This window comes from Vombatus ursinus, unplaced genomic scaffold (genome assembly GCF_900497805.2).
Source record: "Vombatus ursinus unplaced genomic scaffold, bare-nosed wombat genome assembly UNPS02005459.1, whole genome shotgun sequence".
NCBI classification, from domain to species: Eukaryota; Metazoa; Chordata; class Mammalia; order Diprotodontia; family Vombatidae; genus Vombatus; species Vombatus ursinus.
Genome location: NW_020945237.1, coordinates 11,651,252 through 11,670,922, shown reverse-complemented (window position 1 = coordinate 11,670,922; position 19,671 = coordinate 11,651,252). Strand labels below are relative to the sequence as shown.

At 35.7% G+C, this 19,671-nt stretch overlaps 1 protein-coding gene across 2 annotated transcripts in view; it reads right to left on the bottom strand.

The window, feature by feature from the left end:
- The window catches only part of PLXDC2 (plexin domain containing 2), a 490,381-nt gene that overhangs the window by 150,842 nt on the left and 319,868 nt on the right, over positions 1 to 19,671 (bottom strand). For both annotated transcript variants that reach the window (XM_027847979.1, XM_027847980.1), the window contains exon 5: positions 4,301 to 4,423. In XM_027847979.1, the coding sequence (XP_027703780.1) occupies positions 4,301 to 4,423 (123 nt within the window). The remainder of the gene's footprint in view (positions 1 to 4,300; positions 4,424 to 19,671) is intronic.

Genomic DNA, 19,671 nt, shown 5'->3' with positions numbered 1-19,671 from the left:
AGAGTAATAAGATAAGATCATGAGATTCAGATGCTATCATGTATGTATAAATCGATAAACATGAACATAAAACATACATGTCAACTGTGACTTAGTAGTGTGGAGACTAGATTAGAAAAGAAAGGAACTAGAGATAAAAAGGAAACCTCCTGGCTTTCAAGCCTGAATGACTGGGAGAATTTTGGTATGATCAACAAAAATAAGGAATTCAAGAATATTCCCAATTTTCCCCAGGAATATTTATTTTAGTATAATAAATACTTATTTAAGCATGTTGAATTTGAAATATAAAGACTATCCAGTGGGAAATGTTGGACAATCAGCAGTTGAAAATATGACTAGATCTTGGGGAGAAGTTACTGTAAGAAATAGAGGATTGGAATCCATCTGTATAGAAGTGATCTGTGAAGCACTGAAAGGGGAAAAACTCTTCCAAGGAAAAGGAGAATATAGGAAAATGCTTTGGTGGATTCTAACACTTAGGGAGAGGAAGGAGGAATAATAATATGTAAGGGAAGTGAAGAAATGATCAGACTGATGATCTGGAGATATTCATATTCTGGACGCTAATGACGTACATAATAGCAAAAAATAAGGAGCAGAAAGCAATGCCAAATACTATAGGAACTTCGTAGATTTTAAAGACTTAAAAAAAAGAAAGAAAGAATTTGGCAATCATGCCACTGAAGACCTTGGAAATAGCAGTTCTAGTACTGATCTAACTAGAGAAGACAAAATGCAAGGACTTGAACAGGGGATGAGTAATAAGAAAGTGTGGGCAGCAAATAAAGCCTACTTCTACTAAATGTTTCATAATGAAGGAGAAAAATGACATAAGAAAATAGTTTGAATGGTTGTCAGGGCCAAAGGAGTGAGTGAATATGAATGAGTGAGAGTGAGTGAGTGAGAGTGTGTGTGTGTGTGTGTGTGTGTGTGTGTACACGTAAGCTTGCAGATATATTTTGTAGGGTAGGAAAGACCAGAACACTATTATAAGGAGAAAGAAAAGGGCCAGTAGAAAAAGGGAGGCATAAAGAGCAAGAAAAAAGTGGGATGATCTACAAAGCAAGGTTGTGGAAAAGACAAGAAGGGAATGTCATGAAATACGTAGGCAAAGGAAAGATTGGTTTTGGCACAAAGGTGAACACTTCTCTTCAGAAACTGAAAAAAAGAAAGGGAGAATTCACAGAGAAGTTTGGAGAGAGAAAGTCCAGTAGACAAAGGACTTCATTTTGAATGATCTCATTAAAAAAAAAAAAGTAGAAAGTGAGTTGCTCTGCTGAGAGTGAGTGGTATGGGATGAGGAAGAGAAGAAGCAGAATAGTCAATGTGGCAAGTATGAATGAGACTAATAAGTGTTGAATAAAAGACTGCTGTACAGCCATGAGGGGCCAGTTGAGGAAAACTTGAATGTGTCCTATACTTAGGCAATGTAGATTCCCAGCTTCTTCCAATAGCTTGGGAATGAGAACAGAAAAGGAAGATGGAGGAATGGTGTATGGATTTCCCAAGAAATACCAGTTTTGTGGATTAGTGAAGTAAAAATGAGAAATTAAGAGGGCCAATGGACTACTGGCTCAAAAGATCATAGATGTAAAGTTGGAAAGGACCACAGAGGCCTTATAATTCAGCTCATTCATTTTACAGATGAAGAAACCAAGGACCATAAAGGTTAAGTGACCTGCTGAATGTCATATAGCTATTAAGTAGCAAAGGTAGGATGCTATTATTATTATTATAGGCATCATGATTTCACCATGCTGCCTGTTTGAGATTAAAAAATGTGGTAGAAAGTACATCATCGGAATAAATAACACAAGAGTCAGGATTGGGTATCAGCTGGAGGTAGAGTGTGCCACCAAGTAGACATCTTCAAGGAAAAGTAGGATTATCCTTTATTGAATAGCTATAGCTGATTAGTCAGGTAGATGGCATAACAGAGAGCATTAGGGATGTGAAGACAAGAAGACATAAGTGCAAATGGCTCTTCGGATACTTATTAGTTGTGTGACCTTAGGCAAGGCTTTCATCACTAATTTCTCTCAGTCCAAATTTCCTTATTGGTGAGATGAGGAAAAACATAGCCTCACAGGGTTACTGTGAGAATAAAATAAGGAACATGCAAATTGGAAAAAATAATATTTAAAAAAAGAATAAAATGGGGCAGTTAGGTGGCGCAGTGGATAGAGCACCGGCCCTGGATTCAGGAGGACCTGAGTTCAAATCCGGCCTCAGACATATAACACTTACTAGCTGTGTGACCCTGGGCAAGTCACTTAACCCTATTGCTTAGCAAAAAAAAAAAAAAGAATAAAATAAGATAAACATGTAAAGATCTTAGATAAACTTTTATCAAATTGCAACATCGATATTGGATAAGATTATTACTATTATTGATTTTTTTTAGATATGCATGGGGCTAGCTTCTGAGGTCTCTTCCAATTTTTAGATTTTTTGATTCTTTAACTCAATTAACAAATATTTGTTATGGGTTTGTCACATGCCAAGCACTGTGCCAGGCACCAGGAACACAATTTAGAAGTTAGACAGAATTTATACACCAGAGAGTTTATTTTCTATTGGTAGCAGAATGATGATTTGGGATTATGAGGAAAGTTCTAGAATCTAGAAGTATACTGACTCCTGCTCTGTTTTTGTTTTAAGAAAGGTGCTATCAAAGAAGGGATGGCCACATGAGAGAGGGGATAGAGCACTGGAACTGAAATCAAGAAGACCTAAGTTCAACTCCCTCCTGAGACGCTTACTAGTTGTGTGACTCTGGGCAACTCAGTTAACTTCTATCTACCTCAGTTTCCTTATCTATAACAAGATGATAATCATAACTACTATTGCTACCACTCATTATTCTATTAGTATTTCTTCAGAAGAAAGTCATGTCTGAGCTTATGAATGCAAGGTGGAGAAGAATGAAAAAAGGAAGAAGGTACAAAAGGAACCTCACTCAGACTAGAGCACAGATTCTAAATACTCCAGTTAGTGGCAGAGCAGAGAAAATCAGCGATGGTTAGGGGTAGGACACTACTAAATAGGGAGGAGAGTGCAGGAAGAGGTATCGTGAAAAGGAGTATGAGCCTTGGCAGGTGGAGATACAAGACGGCAGAGATCAAGGGGCAAATTGGCAAGACATGCTAGTCAGAGATGGAAGGGAGTACTGTGAAGGAGGAAGGTTAGGACAGGAACTGGGCTGGGGACTGGTCCTGAGATTCGATGGGTACAATGAAATCGTGTATGAGGAAACTCTATCAAGACAGGTCAGATCCATCCCTGCCATTTATACTCTTCTAGGACTAACCGGAGCACAGAGGCATTAAGGACTTTACCGTAAATCACACAGCCAGTAAATGGCAGAAGTAGAACTGGGTAAGAGCTAGCTCTTATGCGAGTAATCTATTATCCACCATATAGCCTCTCGGGTGGAAGCTCACAGGATTATAAGCAATAAGGTTCTAATTAGAATGGCACTGTGATAGGGCTTTCACAAAATCATGCATAGCAATTATAGCAGGGTGTTTTGTTTGGTTTTGGCTTGTTTTTTTGGGGAAATTGTTTACCAACTGGAGTATTTCTATTTCTATGGATGCATATCTAAGCACATACATACAGTTCTATATGGGATATAGATAGCTAAGTAGATAGGTAGGTAGGTAGATATCACATTCATACATACACACACATATATACACATGTGTATAATATGACACATTTACACATACACATATGTATATACATGCATACATATACACATACATATATATATGAATTCAAGGTAGAAGGATATATATGGGTGTATACACACATATTTCATATGGAAGTTTTCTAGTTAACATAAACTTTCCATCACGTCTTGAATTGGTGGTCAGATATCTCAAAATAAACTTATTTACCCTTGATTTCCTATCAAGGCTAATTACAGACGCTGAAACATTAGTGCATTTTTCTTTGCTATAGAATTTTATATGTTATACATTGCAGAGTTTACTTGAAGCTCCACTAGAAGAGCATGTTCTCTATAACTCCCCACAGAAAAGAAAATGGCACTCAGCCTCCATAGGGCACTCAAGAAATGTTATTGTTGATGAGCAAAAATACAGAGTTATGTTCTTCAGCATGATATTTTCACCTTGTATAAGAAAGGCAAATGTTGAATATTCTGTGTACATCTCTTCTATAGAATCATTATTATTGACATAATAAAAATATTTTCAGATTAATCCAACATTGAGGGCAAATTTGTTATTCAAATAGACCAAATAAGTGATAAAATTAAGAAGATACATACCATTATCAAAATATCTGATGGTTGAATTTCTGGACACACTAGGGTCAAAATTTGCCATTAAAGGGGCTATGTACTGTGTGGCTGTTAGCATTCGGTGTACAATTTCTCCTGTATATATGAAACCTACAAGAAAACAAAATAGAAACAGGGTAAATAATTTTGTAGATATGTAGGCATCACAACTTGTAAGAAGAGTCATCTCTGGAAAATGAACTCTAAGGACTAAAAATAAGTGGCTGGGTGTGGAGAGCTGTTTGAGTCTATTACATTGGAGTTAGTACATTAAATTACAGGCCAAAGGTTGAATTTGGTTCAATAAAATAAAGTAGATATACTCAAAATTCAAAATAAACAGAGGCGTTACACAGTATACACATTTTCAGGTTTTTTTCAATTTATTGAAAAATGTTGTGTTGACTTTTCTTTTTCTTCTCTAAAAATACTATTTTTCATATAGGATGGCTCAGATACATGGGATACTATGGCCATTAAGAAACAGGAAATATCAATAAAAGCTTATTTTAAAAATGTAACTTCTACACACACGGTCTGTTTAACAAGTTATCAATGGTTCCCTACTCTGGCTGAAAGAGAGCTTCATACAGAATAACTTGCCTATGAAATCATCTGTGGTGTCTCTTCGATGACAACTCCAGCCAACAATCAATTATGCACTTTGTGGATTACCTGTGACAAATTTTTAATTTAAAATTGGCTTTTTGCCGTTATCCTTTGGGCTACCTGCCTTCACTGTCACTCAGGAACTCCAGCAAATTTTGTTATCTTTTTAAGTTCTAAGGAGGAAGGTAAACCTGAATTATAAGTATGTGTATATGTATGTATTATATATATATATATATATACATATATATACACATACACACACATCTCTATGAACATATTATGACTATCATTTAGCTATATACGTACATATTCATACTTCACCTTTAACTGAGGTTAATTTCCTTAAAAATTATTTTTGGTTTAGATCTACAATTTCACCCATGTTGAAAGCATATAGAAATGTTCTTCATTGATATGGATGAGTAACTTGTCAATAATTTCTAGTCTTCATGCCAGATGAAGATGCCAGACTTCAACCCAGGTTTCCTGAATCCAAGAATGGCTCTCTATACACTAATTATATTGCCTCAGTATAATGTGAATGGGTATTAATTCTCTGAGTGCACAAAATACACTTTTCAGGTTTCAAAATAATCAATTCACCTCTTCTACCACCACTATTGCTACTGATTAAAATTTTTATAGAACAGATTGAGCTGCCTTATTAGGTGATCAGTTCCTCATAACTGGTCATGTTTAAGTAGAGACTTGATAACTATATTTCTTATATATAAAAAATTGATACTTTCATATGATTTCAGAGGTTTCCTCTAACTTAGTGATTGTTTTTTTAATTAAAATAAGTTCTTACATCTGCAGGGTATTTAAAATTTATGTAACTTTACATCTATTATTTTATGTTGCTCTTCTAAACAAAATTATGACCTTAAAGCCATGATTTTTAAGCCTGCACATCACAAACTCTAAGGTAAATTATTTTAGAATAAATTATTTCAAAAGTGGATTGTGTTTCATCCATTTCTTAGTTTCCATTTCCATTTGTGGCAACACTTCTTCCTTCCTTAATTTCTTGATTTATTTTCCCAGTGATTAAAAAAAAGAGAAAGAGAAAGACATTGGGGCAATGTTTTTGAATCCATAATATGAACAATTTGTATGTATTTTAATTATTGTCATCTTTAGAAAGAAAAGACTTTATGGCTTACTTTGAGTTTTTGTATATTTGTATATTTACTGTTTCATATGCATGAGTGTCTCAAAGTTCCCCCATGGCAGATACATCATTGCTTTTATTGTGTCTCCCTAGAGGCCTATATTTCCAAAGTCACACCTCAGATGTTCAAAGACCAGAATTAAACCTTCAAAATGACATTCATGAAAAATAACTACCTTTAGTATCTCTGGGTCATGAATTCTCTTTCCTGGTAACAGCATGCATTTTAATTTCACATAAAAATGAATGCTACTGGTAGCTAGATATTGCATTTATAGAATGGTTAGTTTAGAATGGAATTTACTTAACCCCAGGTAATTACCTGGCCTAATGTGAATTTCTAATTTGCTGTCAAATGAATTTTTACTTTATGTAAAAGGTATGAAGCTTAAAGGATGGGAAAATTCACCCAGAAATTGGGTTTGAAGAAATTATTTTTTTCCAGTGGAAACACTTCATGCTTCCAAATGACATGTTAACAAACAAGAAGTCAACTTAGAGTATCCTTGCAAAAGCATGGCCATTGCTGAGCCGAAATATTTAATCATCACTGCTAATGCTTAAAATAAATGGCAAGAGCAAAATTAACTTCTCCTCGAATTGCTTTCTGTATAAATTTGGCAAGACGGGACTCACTACTGTCTGTGACCTACTTTCTGGATTGTAGTCATCATTTATTGCTATGTCCTTTAGCCGGGGAAGAATTTTCCAGACATACAATTTCCTGAACTACTTAATCCTTCCTTAGTGGGAGGGGTCTGGAAAACTTTCCCAAGGCAGGAAAGAGATTTGATGAAATGTAACAATGTCTGTTATGCTGTTTTGCCCCCTTTGTTTACCGTTGGGTTGAAATGGGCCTTAAACTACGTCTTACCAATGATTGTTGTTGTTTTTGTTCTTAAGTTCCAAGAGTTCAAGGTAAGAAAAAGTACAAAATCTCATGATGAGTTTAATGTTATGTTCACATGGCATTGATATTATTTTTTTTATCCTTGCTTATAAAAAAAGAAAACATACCTATCAAAACATCAGGTGAACTTTTAATGGCTTTAAAAAAAAAGCTTTATTGAGGCATGGAGCCCTTTAACCTAGCTGGACTTACATTTCAATTTTTAAAAGAGGGGCAGGGCGGGGCAGCTAGGTGGCGCAGAGGATACAGCACCAGCCCTGAAGTCAGGAGGATCTGAGTACAAATCCGGACTCAGACCAAACACTTGACACTTACTAGCTGTGTGACCCTGGGCAAGTCACTTAACCCCAATTGCCTCACCAAAAAGCAAAAATAAATAAAGAAAGAAAGAAAAGAAAAGAAAAGAAAACGGGAGCAGGGGAGGAAACTTTAGGCATGGTAGATGAGCCCTAGTTAATCTAATGAATCAGACTCATTTATAGAATTTGAAACAGCCCTGGGGACACTGAAATAATTCTCAAACTTCAAAGACCCCTAGAGACATTAAAATCCCATTCAAATATTTACCACTTTTACCTGAGTACGCTGGCCATCTACACTTCTGCTGAAATACTAGGATTTCTCCAAGCCTACATGATTTCATCTAATTTGAATGTGAAAATTATTATTTTTTCAGATTATTATGCAGAATCCAAAATCTTATCAGACACTCAAAAATCAGCAAATTCTTGGGTAATTTCTTCCAGTCATCTTGGGCTTTCATTCATAATTAGTTACATTATGCAATAGGAATAATGCTGGATATGGATTGTTAAGACCTGGGTTCTAATCCTTGTTCTGCCACAAACTTCCTCTGTGGCTTTGGACAAGATGCTTAACTTTTCTAAGACCAGGTTCCTTCTCTGTAAAAAAAGAAGAGGTTGTAGGAGATGACCTGTTAGTGGTATTTCAGCTCTGTAATTATTCTAGACAATAACAGGCTGTCTCTTATCTAAGAAAAAAAAAAGTATGTTTAGAAAAGAGATGCTTATCCAGGAAGGTTTCAAGAGGACGTAGCCAGAAAATTAAGGCAAAAGTATTTTGGTTAAAAAACTGGAGTTCAATATAAGACATTTCACTCTGTGTTTGAAATATATGCTATCAGACAATTCAGAGGCAAACTCAGGACCTACCTATAATTATCAGTTGATTTTAGGTACATGAAAAGATAATTAGCCAGGTATTCTTAACTAGGATTCTGTGAACTTAATTTTTGAATATTTTGATATCCTGCACAATTCATTTCTTTGTAATCTCATGTTTCTTATTTTGTGCATTTGAAAGATTTATTCTGAGAAGGTGTCCACAGGCTTCACCACTATGTCTATGACACCAAAAAGGTTAAGAATTCTTATTGGCATGCATTCAACCCGATAAATCAATCAATCACCAGGTGCCCACTATGAGCCATACCCATGGCTAGGTGCATGAGAAATCCATAAATTGATATACAAATTTTTATTAAGCACTTCCTGTGTATCAGGCACCATATTAGGTGCTAAAGATACAAACACCAAATTTAAACAGTCCCTTTGAGAAATATAATAGCATAGGGCAGCTAGGTATAGCCCAGTGGATAGAATAGTAGCCCTGGAGTCAGGAGGACCTGAATTCAAATCCAGCCTCAAACTTACTAGGTGTGTGACCCTGGGCAAGTCACTTAACTCTGATTGCCTCCCCTGCCCCCAAAAAAAAGAAAAAGAAAAGAAAGAAAGAAAGAAATTAACATGGTGCTTATTTAGAACTTACTTATCTAGTGAGTGCAACTACTCCGAATATTGCTGAGAACCAGGAAGTAATAATTTCTTTTTTCAACTGACAAATGAATTGCTAAGTAGTGTATTGTTAAAGCTAATAAGATTTACTTACAAGAGAAACCCATATTCCTCCCCACACCCTTTTCATTTTTTACTTTTAATTTAATTATAACAGTATAAGCCTCCTATTTTTTCATGTATATGAGGGTATTTATACTCTTTACTGCCTGGTTAAACTAGAGAAGGACATGATACAACATACATGAAAGATAAGTAAACTACAAAGAACTATCTATCCCAATGCTATAATAGTCACCACTTGTATGACTGTAAGGTTTGCAATGTGCTTTACATGTATTATGTCATATGATCAATTTATCTCCCTTTATTTAGCTTCTCCCTTCTGATAACAAAAAGGGGAAATAGGTCAATGGTGACTCTATTACTAACCTCACCTCAGATATTGGCATCATGCGTGGGACCTCACAATTTTAAAACTTGAACCCAGAAGCAATGTTGGACCCTACACTAAAATGTTTGTGATTGCTGTTAATCAATGGCAAAGGGGACTGATGATGCTTCTGTTTGCACCCCATCTTGATTTCTGATTCCAATGGCTGCTGTTAAAGGTGGGCAATTAACCAAACATCCAAGAAAATTCACAGGGAAACTTCCTTTCCATCTGTTCTACCAAAGCACCTACAATTGGAATTCTAGATTTAATAAAACCCTCCTCACTAGTTTGAGAGAATAATGAGCTTATAAAACATCACCCTCTGTTTATTGCAAACAGTTGCTTCACTTTATAGCAAGTGTCATGGTGTAAAGTGTGAGCATGTAGAACCTGTAATTGGCTGTGAACCATCCTGTGAAATTTTAATGTTGAAGATGCTAAATAAAAATCCACACTGAATCATCTTTCACTTAAGGTTCTGACCCAGGAGGGAAGAGGAGAGAGCTGGCAGATCTTACTGGTATGACATTAAATGCTGAGGTCTAAATGGAACACCGACATTATAAAGCACAATAATACACATCTTATGCCTCTTACTCTATGAACCCTGAAACACAAACTGGGTAGATCTACAAAAGTGATTTTCTTCTCCTCCCTACTGCAATTTAGCCAACAACTTCCTCATTTTGTTCCTGAGGTCTACTGTTGATTGGATGTTAGATGGGGAAACTATCTCACTTATGAGGAAGGGAAACATTTCAGGGATTTTAAGTAATATCTTGTTCAAAATTAGAGGCAGAATAACTTCTGGAATCAAACAGGCTTGACATTTTCGGCTTCCAACCAATCATCTCCCCAAATAGCATTTAGTCTTACTGTATTTTGCAATTTCAGGAAGCAGTTAAGATCAGGAAGTATCACACACACATACACACACACACACACACAGACACACACACACACACACACACACTGCAAACTATGAGCCAAATGCTTACTGTTTATAATTTAGTCAGTCTGCTAAGCAAAAACATATGTTGCAATGATTGCTAATTTGAAAATTAAAATGCTTCGGTAAGTTGTCTGGCAAAGTAACCGTCTGCCAGTAGTGACTATACAATGAGAGGTTTCACATAACAGAGGTTTCCACTGGGCAGAACTCTGTTGTCAATGGAACTCACAGCTCCCTGGGAAGCTCCCTGGATGTACTGTAATATGTAAACTGTTAGGCTAAAAAGCATAAGGGTTTCTGAAGTCAATGCAACCAAGGCAGGCACTAGATTCTTGGGAAGGGAAAATTCAGCACAATCTCAATAAGTGAATTTTTGGTTTTGCCTTCATATGTCAAATGTACAAATAATACAAATACTGCATACAAATATACAGTAGACGTAGTTAAGAATATGTTTCATTTGACTGTCATTTTATAACCCTAATAGGAATGATCTTTGTGAAAAGTCCCAATGGGAATTCATTTAGTTAATATCTTCATCAGGTATAGATTACATTAAATCAACAACACTATTAAGAAGGTATTATTAACTACTTCAAGTGGATTATTTTTCCCTTAAATATCCAACCTTCTTCCCTCTAGAAATAATAGGCAAGAGTCAATTTATAGACATGATCTATGAAATATACACTATTACACTTTTCAGAAGCATAAGTAGACTAGGTTCTCCCCTCTTTCTGCAGTAGTGCCCTAATAAAGTGCTTAAAGAATTTGGTGTTGACAACTTCATTCTACTGAATTCACTTCACTCTGCCCTCTATTCTAGTTTAGGTCACTATCCCTTTGTATGCATTCAGAACTCACATATATTCTCCCCCTCTCTCCATTAGTGTACCGAAAATCCTGGATCAGATTTGTATTAGACCACACCCCCAATCTAATCTCCACAGGTCTTGTATATATCTAAAAAGTGAACATTGTCTCCCTTGATGGATATAAAATTCATTGAATGTGAGGATTATCATATGCTTACTGTTGTATCCTTGACACTTAGCACAGAGCCTAGAATATAGTAGGTATTTAAAAATGCTTATTGGTTGATTAACAGGGAAGAAATACAATCAGAGCAATAATTTTTCTATTAATCAATAAGCATTTATTAATTACTGACTCTGGGTCACTATGCTGCTGCTAGGGATAAAATGAAACTGACTTTCTTCAACATGTATAGCTGGTATATATATATACACACACATATATATACACACATATATATACCTTACATTTATTCTACATATGTATACACGCATGCATATACATACACATACATATACACATGTGTACATATACACACACCTGTAGAATAAATACAAAATATTTGAGGGAGAGACAGTAGTACCTCAGGGAAACAGGAAAGTTTACATGTAGTATAATTGAGCTAAGCTTTGAAGGAAACAGGATCATAAAAGGGAGAGGGAAGAAATGAAAGAGGCCAGGACATGTAAGACAGCCTGGGAAAAGGCATACAAGCGAGAAATGCAGAGGCACATATGCTGAACAGCAAGAATGAAGACTCCGCAAACAAGGAGTACTAGGGTTAGGAAGATAGATTGGAGCCAGGTGGTAAAGGGTTTTAAAAGCCATACAAGAAAGCTTGTATTTAATCATAGATGCAACAGAGGATGATTGGAATTTATTGAGGAGAATGGTAACTAAAGGAAAGGTGGATCAGATGGGGAGAACAATGAGGTGGCTATTGCAGTATTCTAGGTGAGAAGTGATGGTATCTTGATGTAGGGTGGTGGCCATGTGAGCACAGATGGAAACAGATGCCAGAAATATTGTGATAAGATTTAGCAACAAATTAGGTATGTGGGATAATGGAAAGTGAGAAGTCAAGGACAACTCCAGAGTTGTCTGTCTCATGACTGAAGGGATGATGATGACCTTGACAAAAAAAGGAAGTTAGAAGATGGGCGAATGTTGGGCAAAAGAGACTGAGTTCTAGTTAACCAATACTAACAGAGTCCAAATTCATTCTGAGCCATTGTTTGTTATTATAAGGAAGACCAAAAGTGCTAAAGTGTAGAATGATCTGAGGCAGATAAGGAAAAAGTTGAGATACCAAAATGATGTATTATTTGTGATGAAATAAGAGGTGATACTGGGTTGGACAGAATAACATATGGGGAAAGACAGAATTATTCAACTCTTTTTTTGTTTTTTTTTTTTACTTCTAGGCTTCTCTTTTGTTCCAATGAATTTGTTTTGGGGGGGGGGAGTAGAGACTGGAGAGGAGAGAAAAAAAGTGGCTAGGGAAGAAGTATAAACCTTGATTAGTATGGAGATTATAAGGAAACATTTAGATACTTCTAATTAATTTAAATTACCATTTCTACATGCATCACTTCCTGGGATGCCAAATGGACTGGCAGATTGAATTGATGGGTAACTGGCAATAATCTTTGAAAGATCAAAGACAATAGGAGAGGCATAGTAAGATTATAGAAAACCAGGCAAATGTCCTAATTTTCACAAAAGGGAAGAAAATAGAGTCTGCAAACCAAGGGTCATTAAGCTTGAATTAAATTCTTGCCAAGATTTTTGACTGGATCTTAAAGGCACTGTTAGTGATCATCTATTTAGAAATGAACATTGTCATCAGTAAGATCCAGCTTGGCTCTATGAAGAACAGATTATGCTTTGCCTTATTCCATTTATTGACAGAGTTATGAGACTGGTGGATCAGGAAAACACTGTACATATTATCTGCCTAGGTTTTAACAAACCATTTGACAAAGTCTATCAATCTATTCTTATGAGAAAAAAATGTAGGGATGTGGAAAGCATCCTACAATGAAGGAGACATGGAGTTGGTAGAACAGCTAGTTTCAAAAATGAGCTCAACTTAATGGTTCAACGTCAACTTTCGTGGAAATGTCTGGTAAAGCACTCCGGGAACCTATGCTTGGGGTTGCGATGTTTAACATTCTTATTAATGACACGTAAAATCACGCAAAACTTTTTATTTATATTTTATTTGTACTTTTAACATTCATTGTTAAAATATTAACAATTGCTATTCCTAAAAACGCTCTAATGGATAAGTGAACAAGTGGCCAAAAGAACCCAGAAACTACCGTAGCCAGCAAACATCTGCTCACCTTTCCAAGTACAGAATAAGCAAGGAAAGCATATACAGTAAATACGAGTTCATTAGCAAAATATTAAAGTATGGCAGATGATTATAAGTAATAGCATTTTCCAAAATAAGGGAAAAAAAATCAGTCAATGGAGAAAAAATAAGCCTGAAGATAGCTTGGTAGAAGACTAAATTAAGTTAGATTATCCCTTATCTAAAGGCATTAAAAGATTAAATGGAAGGGCAGGGAAAACAACAACAATTAGCAGTGAAATGAAGTTAGTCTTGTATTTCTGTAATGATCTATTTTCATCACTGGGGATCATGGAACTACCACTTTTGAACATTTGAGAAATGACGGTGAAAAAAACACACCTGAATGAAGTGCCTGGACCTGACCCGAATACATAATGAGAAATGAATGCTTGAAAAGCACTCCGAGAATTATTTTTTAAAATATCTGAAAGAGGCTGGGGTGTCAAAAGTAAAAAAAAAAAAATGAGATTGTATTAATACTTTAAAAAAGTTGAAGATGGCATTTATAGCTTCGCACCTGCAGACCAACTTTCTCATGTCCACAAAATCTTTGCATGTAATGAATATACATGCAAAATATGAGAATATTCATGAAAATATGAGAAAAAAATAGCTACCATTTCGTATTTTTTCTCTATAGCAGACCCTATCTTCATAGAAACAAAACTGAAGAGCTATAAAGTATATAGAGAAGATTCTTCTATTTATTTTTGTGGATTTTTTTTAAAAGAACCCAGCAACATTAGATTCAATAGAATAAAACTGAGCCCTAAAGGCTCTTTCTCTGACTGGGTGTTCCCCATGTACATGATAAGATCATGTAAGACTCTTTGAAAAATAAAACCACAATAATAATTTTGCTTAATGATTATCTACCGATATTAAATGAGGCATAAAATAGGGAGATATCTGCTTTCCAAATGTACCTGTCACTGTTGTGGAGTATTGTCTGTGCAGATTTCAAGTGCAAGAGAAGATTCCCAAAGAAATAAAGCTTTTCAGATATTCCTATTTATAGTATTGGCATTGTATTTACTGTTTAAAGTCCCAGGAATCTACAGGGCATCCTCAATAAGATCCATGGCTACACGTAAAAGATAACATTTTGTAATCCTCAAAGGAAAAACTAAACGGATAATTTATATTGCCTTACTGTGTGGCACACAGTTAGATGGGATGATTCAGTTAGTGTATATTAGTTTTGGACAGACACTGGAGATAGAAAATGAGCTGAAACCAGATTCAAATGGTAGGAAAAGAATGGTAGAGATCATATTTAAGAAATAATGCTGAGCTTTCAATAATCCCAAGCTTTTCCTTGCCACCAAAGACTACTTTGTGAATGCATATTTTCTCCCCTAAATGTTATACATCTCTGAATGAGAACACTATGAGGCTATCCCTTCTAAATGGAATAAATTCCATCCTCCTCACTTTTCAGTCTTTGCATATTTATTAATTTACTATGTGCCACGAACAGGACAAGGGGATTGATGGCAACAAGCAAAATCTTAACATTCTTTAGCACAGACTTTTATAATAGGGATCTTTTAATTGACAAGTGATATTAATGTCAGACATTGGAAACTGAAATTGAAATTGTGATTTTTTCATCACACCATTGGAATTTCATCATCTCAAAGAACTAGAGTTCTTGTAAATTTGAGGCATGGCATACAAGAATTTGAATAAGTATTTAACTCTTTTTTTCCTCTTTTAACAAACCATCACTCATTTATTGTGAACATATTTTTTTCCTATCAGAAACTATAATTTTATGACATTTTATTTCCTTGATTGTAAAAGAAGCTTCATTTAAACAAATATACAACAAAAACTCCTTTGCTACATAAATGATATGACATTACCTTGAAAATATTCTATTTAGTTGTATCTACTTTTAATTCTTCGTATGGTCAGATTTAAAATTGCCACAACTACTTAAAATTTCTTTCCAAGTCTTATGGTTATTATGCAGTTTTTTCTAAATGAAATGTATGTTTCTATCCTGTTCAAAGTATAATAGTTTCTAAAAGGAAATGATGTAAGAGATTTATGGAAAAGTATTATAGGTAGATAAATATATAGGCAGGTATATAACTAGTTCTTTCTACCATTTTCAAATCCCTAGTTTTCTCTAAAGCACAAGCTTTCCTTCCATTACCTCCAATTTAATCTTTATACATGTTGCAAGTACAAAGTTGTTTGCATGAGGTCTCCCTCGGATTTTGAGTTCCCTGAGGGCAGGGACTGGGTTTTTTCTTTTTTCTTTTCTTTTCTTTTCTTTTCTTTTCTTTTCTTTTCTTTTCTTTTCTTTTCTTTTCTTTTCTTTTCTTTTTGTTGTTGTTGTTGTTTTGCCTTTCTTTGTATTCCCTGTACTTGGGGGAGGGTCTGGCTACCAAGTAAGTGCTTAATCAGTGGCTTCTGATTTAACAATTGTTTACTGTCCTAATCCCTCAGATGGTAATGACTTTGACTCTCCCCTCACAAACAAAACAAAATCTGTGTATGTTTTATATGCATTTTTGGTTGTTGTTCAGTCATTTGTGTCTAACTCTTTGTGACCCCATTTTGAGGTTTTCTTGGGAAAGATACAGGAGTGGTTTGTCATTTTCTTCTTCAGCTCATTTTATAGATGTGGAAACTGAGGCAAATAGGGTTAAGGGATTTCCCAGGATCACAGAGCTAGTGAGTGTCTGAGGCCAGATTTGAGTTTAGGAAGATGAGTCTTCCTGACTCCAGGTGAGACACTCTATCCACTGGGCCACCTAGTTGCCCCTTTATATGCATTTATACATATACATTTTATTTCCTGATATCAGATAAGTTCCTTCAGTGTACTTTTTGTTTGATTTCTGCCTTTGTATCCCCAGATACTATCACATAATAGGAACTTAATAAATACTGGTTTATTGAATTATTGATTTGAAAAGAATCAAAATGGCAGGTGCTCCAAAGGGTGATACAAAGAAGAGTTCTAAGAAGGCTAGATTTAAGTGTTAAGTAAACAGTCAGCGGATCATAGATCATTGTGTAAAGACACCTTCCATCGAATACATGACCAGGAAAGAATTTGGGTTAGTAATATAACAAGAGTGAGGGAGAATAATCATAATATATGTCACTATGCTAGCCATCGAATACTAAGACACCTATAAGAGGGCCTTTGGCATGTTATGAATATCCTCTCTTGATAATATGGACAAGGATACTGAAGACATGGATGGGTTGTTATCTGCCCGAGGGGAGAGAGTATACTCCCAAACAAGATCATGGATCATCTAAGGACTGAATTAAGTACAAGTGTGGTGAAAATATGACTGTTTGGAGGCAAAGGTCCAGATTGTAATTACCTGCTTTGCTACTTACTGTGCTTTTGACTATGGACAAGTCCCTTAACCCCTAAAGACCTCAGTTTCCTCAACAGTAAAAGAGGGTGTTGGATTAATGCGATACCTAAAATTCGGCTGACTTTGAATTCTAGGTTCTTTATGCCCATTTTTTTAAAATAAAAAAGTTCTTTCAGAGTGACCTCCTTTTATTCATTTGGAGAAGATTTAGGTAGCATATAAATGCTTCCACCATTGTTAGTAAGTAGAATTGAATATACTCATTTTGGGCATGGGCAGTGAGGCAGAGAAGCAGAGGAAGATTTGGCTAGCATTTAATTAGCTTAAATTTCAAACATTTGATGAATGTAGACTATACTCTTATATGGTATACAATACTGAACTAAGCTCTTCAGTCTAATAAAATGTGGGGGCAATGTCTATTCCCATGAAGTAACTTGAGATGGAGGTTAAAGGAGAAACTGTCAACTTAAATTTAAATTCTATTTTTCTCTAAAATATTTTCTTTCTCTGTGTACATACACACACACAAACACACATGTATTTAAGATAGATATTTTGCCTGGTTTTTATGTATTTATAAACATACATAGACATAGAAAAGCAATGGCTTTTCTCAACAAACATACCTGGCTTGGAAAAAGTCCTACTATTTAAAAGTCTAATCTCTAAATGGAGAACTGAATGATGCGGGTACTCCAAAGAACAGGAATTATTAGATAAGAATTTGTTTCATGAGATTTTAGCATCATAGACTTGAAGCTAGGAGAGACCTTGCAGATTATCTGGTCAAGTCCTCAGATGTTGGAGACAAAGAAATTGGGACAGAGTAATTAAGGGACTTGTCCAAGGAAGAAGTTAAGAACTAGGAGAGCTGGCATTTGAGGCCAGGTCCTCTGATTCCGAATCTAGAATTTTTCCTACTCCACTAAACTTGATGGGATTGAGGAGGGGAAGACATTTTACCAGAGAGTACAGAGAGGGTCTTAATTACATCAGAAGCTATAGAGCAAGCACTCAGATGAATATATGTGTGTATGTATATACATCACACATATGCATGTGTATATATGTGTGTATACAAATGTTTGTATGTGTATACACACACGCATATTCAAACAAAATTTCACACACTTTATAAAGGTGGGGGAAGAATAGCTATAGGTATGATATCAGATGACATTCTAGAACTCTTAGTCTCATGTTCCTTCTTAAAAGAAGCTTGATTTTTCCATTGCCTCAGGCTTTTGACTACAACTAAATCTTAAGTACCTTACTGGTTTACCAAAAACAAAACAACTAGGGAAACAAAAATAAAACTAACAAAAAAAATTTCCTCACTGGAATGACTCATTTTGTGGCTCAAGGAGATGTGCGCTTGGACTAGTTCCAAATCCATTCAGCTGCAGCAAAAGAAAAGAAAAAAAGGTGTGTAAAAACAACATAAAAGTAGAGTAATAATGTCAGGTGCCCAAGACAACCATATGGAGCTGAATGGATCATTAGCTTGTGCCCTCTTTCTTATTTAGGGCAAAAATGAATCATAGTGATATCTTACATTATCTTCTATGAATGAATTTTTACGTAGGAAGAGACTTTAGAGATTACCTAGTTCAACTCATTCATTTGACAGACAAAGAAACTGAGGCCCAGATAGGTTCTAGAACATTCATGAAATTTAGAAGTTCATAAATGGAACAAGAAAAAGAGCTTATTTGTGTTGAGATGTTTTCTGTTGTCTTCTAGAGAAAATTAAACAGTAACCAAGTCTTTGAAAAAGATGTATATACCTGCCAAAGAGTTTTAAGGTACAGTTTCTTTGATTTCAAAAGTGACACAAAGAAAAGGGCAGCACCAAAAGCCATTTAACTTCCAGCTACTCAAGTATGATGGCCTTGGAATGGGTGCTTTTTATAGAAGGTGGGCACAAGGCCAGCTTTTCCACACGGCCCTTTTATGTGAAAGAAGATTTTATCTATTTAGTGCTGTGTCAAGTAAGACAGGAGAATGAAATTCTCACTTAGCTGAAAAGAATTTTTCCCACGAACATGAATCACGATTCCCTCTGAAAGTCAAGTCAACAAGAATTTATTGATTTCATACTATGAGCCAGGCACCATGCTAAAGACCAAGAGGACAGAGAAAGGTAAAAACGGTTTCTCTCTGCAAGGAACACACGTGAGAATTGCATATGTGTGTGTGTGTGTGTGTGTGTGTGTGAAAATTGTGAAAAAAAGAAAAATATATCCTGGGCCCCAATTTACCAATTTACCAATCTCATTTCTCCTCACCTCTCCTGCCCCCCACCTAAACTTTGAAATATACATATTTAAACATATGTAGTATGGGGATCGGTATGAAAGTGATATTTTCACATTAGAGTGATGAGATTTTCCTCTCTTCCCCAATGAAAGCACAGTTTAAGACTGTATAACAAATGATCTAATAAGGGGGTTTGTTTTATTTTGGTTACAATCCCACAACAATGTATGAAGAATAGTTGTAAAGATGTTAAGATGGTCTGCTCCAAGCCCTTTCCAAAGCACAAACCCCTTTCTCATTGAGTCAGAGGGAAGCCTACGATACTGGGTGCTTTACATTGCGAAGTTCTAGGAAGTTTGAGGGACAGTAGTCTTGGAGGTATTTTGTGGAGGTGAATCCTAAGAGGAGCAATGGGAAGCAGGAGGCTATTTCTCTCCTCTTTTCCTTCTCTGCTCCTCTGTCAGCTCCATGGCATCTAGCTGTGACTTCTCTAGAGGAAAATATATCTTTCATCAGTACAATGAAACTATCTGTTGGAGTGTTCCAAGGCAAAACTGAGGGAGCAGAGACACATAATCCAAATAGACAAGACTACAGAAAGACAGTTAGTCAAGAGAAAAAGCAGCTTCGGGGAATAGGAACCCTGGCAGCAGAGAAGGGAATCAGCCACA